General features: G+C 47.5%; 1 protein-coding gene across 1 annotated transcript; it reads left to right on the top strand.

Annotated features, from left to right (window-relative positions):
- Positions 1-1103: 1103 nt before the first annotated feature.
- On the top strand, positions 1104-1873 carry LOC148378824 (janus kinase and microtubule-interacting protein 3-like). The gene is made up of 2 exons (XM_088367696.1): positions 1104-1677; positions 1757-1873. The coding sequence occupies exons 1-2, from the start codon at positions 1465-1467 to the stop codon at positions 1871-1873; spliced, it is 330 nt and encodes a 109-aa protein (XP_088223822.1). The 5' UTR covers positions 1104-1464.
- The last annotated feature ends 2767 nt before the right edge of the window (positions 1874-4640 follow it).

Below are 4640 nucleotides of genomic sequence, written 5' to 3'. Positions count from 1 at the left end.
AGGAGCCTCCCTCCTCCTCCTTTCAGACCAGAGAAAAGCTGATGGTAGAAATGGGTCACTATCAAAGCAGAGTAGCAGATCTGGAGTCAGCGCTGAAGCAACAAGGACAGGTAAGCTCATCAATGAGCACACCTTTTTCTCAGACAAAATAGCTACATTCTTCAGTCACTCATTCGTCTGGCATTACTGGACCAACCCCCCCCCCCCCCCCCCCCGAACGTGGCTGGGAAAATGCGGAGAAAAGCAAATGTCATTTTCCAGTCAACCAAAGAATTTGTGGATGAAAATGACACAACATTCCAAAGCTGTCCACGCGTTTGTCTCTTCTAGAATGTCAAGTGGGTGGAGGAGAAGCAGCTGCTGCGTCAGAGCAATCAGCAGTTGGCCGAAAAGGTGACGGAAAGAAAGGCGCTGGGCGGAGTCGCTTGGCGTCACACCCGTCGGGAAGCCCCGCAGATGAGGTCTGACTGTCTTTTCAGGTCAGGCGGATGGAGGCGGAAGAAGCGCGTCTGAAAGAGCACATCCAGGATATCCGAGACCAAAACGAACTGCTTGAGTTCCGCATCCTGGAGCTGGAGGTGGGAAGACTCGCACAAGCGTGTTGAGGCCAGAGATGTGACGGACGGACGGACGGACGGACGGACGGACGGACGGACGGACGGATGCATGCCTCTGCCTTTCAGGAGAGGGAGTGGCGCTCCCCCGTCTTGAAGTTTCTGCAAGTCCGTTTCCCAGACGGCCTCAGCCCTTTGCAGATCTACTGCGAGGCCGAGGGCGTGAGCGTACGTAAGGCGTCCCTCGCAACCCTAACCTTAACCCGAGGTCCCAGAACACCTTACATTGCTCCTTGCGCCTTTCCCCCGGACATCGTCATCAGTGATCTGATGAAGAAGCTGGACATCCTGGGCTATAACGCCGTAAGTGTATGTCGAACTCCTTATGTTCGCACTCCACGAGACTCGGCGGCTCAAATGTGACTTTTGGAAGGCTTTGCGCTGAAAGAAGCTTGTTGACGCTGTGCCTTTGGGCTCTTGCAGAATCTCACCAACGAGGAGCAGGTGGTCGTGATTCACGCCAGGACCCTTCTCACCCTAGCCGAGAAGGTAACGCGCACGTCCACGCACGCTCTCGCATTCTGCTTATGTGACAGCAGCCTTTCCTCAGTGGTTAGAATACATCAAAGTGACCAAGTCAGCACTTCAACAGAAGATGTTGGACATTGAAAGTGAGAAGGTAGACAGACACGCGACATCAGCCAAGGGGAACTCCGGCAATGTGCCCCAACAATTCTGACCTTGAGCTGTGCTAGGATATGTTCTGCAAGCAGAAGGGCTACCTGGATGAAGAGTTGGACTTCAGGAAGTGTTCCATGGACCAGGCTCATAAGGTAAGCCGCCCTCAAATCTCCCGCCGGACCACTGATGGACGAGGATTGCGGCCCAGAGGATCCTGGAGCTGGAGGCCATGTTGTACGAGGCGCTACCGCAGCGGGACTGCCCCGCCACGGACGGCGAAAAAGCCAGCCACGCTGGCGTGAATGACGTGCTGACGGCGGATCAGAGAGAAGAGCTTAGGAGCGCCGTGGACCAATGGAAGCGAGCCCTGATGTGCGAGTTGAGGGAGCGCGACGCTTGCATCCTCCAAGAGAGAATGGATCTGCTGCACAGCGCGCAACAGGTAAGGGCCCAAAGCCAGCCCGGCACTTACTTGCACGCTTACTGGCTTTTGAATGCCACTTTCCATTTGTCCGTCCTAGAGGAACAAAGAGCTGAAAGAATTCATCGAAGCTCAGAAGAGACAAATCAAACAATTGGAGGAGAAGTTTCTGTTTCTCTTTCTATTCTTCTCCTTGGCCTTCATTCTGTGGCCCTAACACCAGCTGGTGAGTGAGCTCCAGCGGCACCGCACTCGACACCTCCGATACACTGCCAGCCGGTCTCAGACGTTGGCAGACGCTCCGATGCCAACGTATACCCCCCGCCACGGTGACAGAGGCACCGCGTCACACCGGCGCTCATCCAATCAGAAGGCAGGAAAAGCAAATCACATGCAGGGCACTTTTGAACCAGAAGAGAGCGCCACAAAAAACGGTTGTTGCCCCAAACGCGCACTAAAAAGGGTCAGAATAACAAGAGTCCCACTGGCCAGCCGGGGCCACCCGTCCAGCTGTTTCTTCAGGGGGGAAAAAAATTGGAGTCACCGGTGAGTACATTTTGCATTTAGCTCTGCTTTTCTGCTTCTGTCTTCAAGTGTGTGGCATCCTGCGATCAAAGATTCAGCCAACCCCAAAGCGGTTGACCTCAACGTCCCACCACCATGCCTACCAGAGCAGGTGACGTGATGCTTTGGACATCCTTCCGTCTCAGATGCCCAAAAGTACTCTTTGCCACATCTGCGGCAATACGGTGTCTTTTCAAAGGTGCAAATAAATCCAGCGTGGGCGGAACACGCACGTCTTCGGTTTTTCCCGCTTTGTTTGTGTGACAGCTGTTGTGAAAATTTTATACAAATAAAGTTGTATAGTACAGGTTTGGCCAAGCCGCAACTCCCGAACCGCATGCGGCTCTTTTATGTTCATATCAACATTTGTGTGTGTGTGTGTGTGTGTGTGTGTGGGGGGGGGGGGGGTTGTGCGTGTTGGCTTCACTTGAGTTCAATTTGGTATTTTGGTCAAAAGCGCATGTGGTGAAATTCCACAAAGTAGGATGGGCAAACACATTTCTTTAAACTATGAGTGTCAATTGGGCTCTTGAAATGGCAGGGAAAAGATGCACAGCAAAACGAAAATACGTAGATGAACACAGGACGTTTTAATCAGAGTGGGAAAGTTTCTATTTTTTGTTGAACGTGATGGCAAACCATTCTGCCTGATATGTCAGACCTCAGCGCATTTCAAAGATTCAAATCTTCAGCGCCATGCACTTAAGCTCACTCCATGCTAACATTGATCAGGCGTCGAACCCGCAACATCATGCTTAAGAGGTGGCCATGCTAACCAGTGCGCCATTATGTCAACGCATAATAACTGTAAGTCTACTGATCAAAACAGCGGTTACTACATGACGTCGCTACGTCGTGGTCACGTGACGCAGACAAGACGTCAATGGACGTGGGCAGAGTTAACTTGTTTAAAAGGGAGTGGGCAGAAGAAATATTTAATTTATTTAAATCTATTTTGAGTGCACACCATTATGCCAATGCATAACAACTGTAAATCTACTAAACAAAACAGCGGTTGCTATATCGTCTGCCACGTCGTGGTCACGTGACGCGGACGTGACGTCGACGCCTACTTTACATCCCACCGATCACAGGACCCCTCGGCTGCATAACCGTGCCCCCTTCCCAACCAATCGGATTTGCTATACGCGAAAACGACGCCAATGGAAAGAGCTTCCGCCCAAATTTAAATCCGTGGGCGTGGCTCGCAGCAGGAAGTAGGAAAATGGCGGCGATGTTGACAAAGACACAGCGGATGGTAACATACGACTAACAAGAGAAATATTTTTATTTTCTGCTTGCAACTGGACCGTCCAGAGCGTACACGGTAAGTACAACTCATCGTTTTTAAAAAGAAGTACTTTTGTTGCCCTGAAAAGCGAGTGAGCGTGGCGTTTGTGGGGGACGTCGAATTTCGACGATTCTTTCTGGTCAACGGTTGTAAATGATTGTGTTGATTAAAAAAGAAAACTATGTAACTCTACTTTTAACTGCCGTTTCAGATAGATTTGGAATTGCATCACATCCAATTTTGCCTGGGAACAAACAGATTAAATAAATCTTAGTTTTGAATAAGCCACTCCTTCTCAAACAAGTAAACTCTGCCCATTTTGCGCAGTAGATGTTCTGTTAATATCTAGTATTTATACAAAGTCATAATTTAAATTGCTTTCAACCTTCATTCATCGGTTCAACCAACATTACTCGCTCTTATTACCAACTTGTATTGATTTAACTAAGCGTTTAATACTTCCTATCAGGTCTCAAATCGAGATTTGGCAAAATACAATTTCAGCAAATCCAATTTTGCCAGGGAACAAAAATAGATTAAATAAACTAAATAAGTCCTCTTCCCATTAAATAAATCAGAAAAGTCTGTCTTGTAACCAGTCCTCTTCAAACAAGTAAAGTCTGCCCATTTTGTGCCGTAGATTTTGTGTCTATGCCTAGTATTTAAACAAAATCATAATTTAAACGACTTCTTTCCTTCATTCACTTTGGAAATTTGGAATTGCAGCAAATCGAATTTTGCCAGGGAACAAAAATAGATCAATTAAACTAAATACGTTTTCTTCCCATTAAATGAATTAAAAAAGTCTGTCTCGTAACCAGTCCTTTTCAAACAAGTAAAGTCTGCCCATTTTGTGCCGTCGATTTTGTGTTTATGCCTAGTATTTATACAAAATCATAATTTAAAGGACTTCATTCCTTCATTCACTTTGGAAATTTGGAATTGCAGCACATCAAATTTTGCCTGGGAAGAAAAGTAGATTAAATAAATTTAATAAGTCTTACTACTTCCCATTAAATAAATTAAATACGTCTTACTTGTTTCCACTCCTTTTCAAAACAGTAGTTTAAAACGAGGGCCCTTCACTCAATCTTTAACCTCAACCCCGCACGTTGTGTTGTATCTGTGA

This window comes from Syngnathus floridae, unplaced genomic scaffold (genome assembly GCF_059516105.1).
Source record: "Syngnathus floridae isolate MCC-2025c unplaced genomic scaffold, RoL_Sflo_1.0 HiC_scaffold_25, whole genome shotgun sequence".
Lineage (NCBI taxonomy): Eukaryota > Metazoa > Chordata > Actinopteri > Syngnathiformes > Syngnathidae > Syngnathus > Syngnathus floridae.
This window is presented reverse-complemented; position numbering and strand designations above follow the sequence as displayed.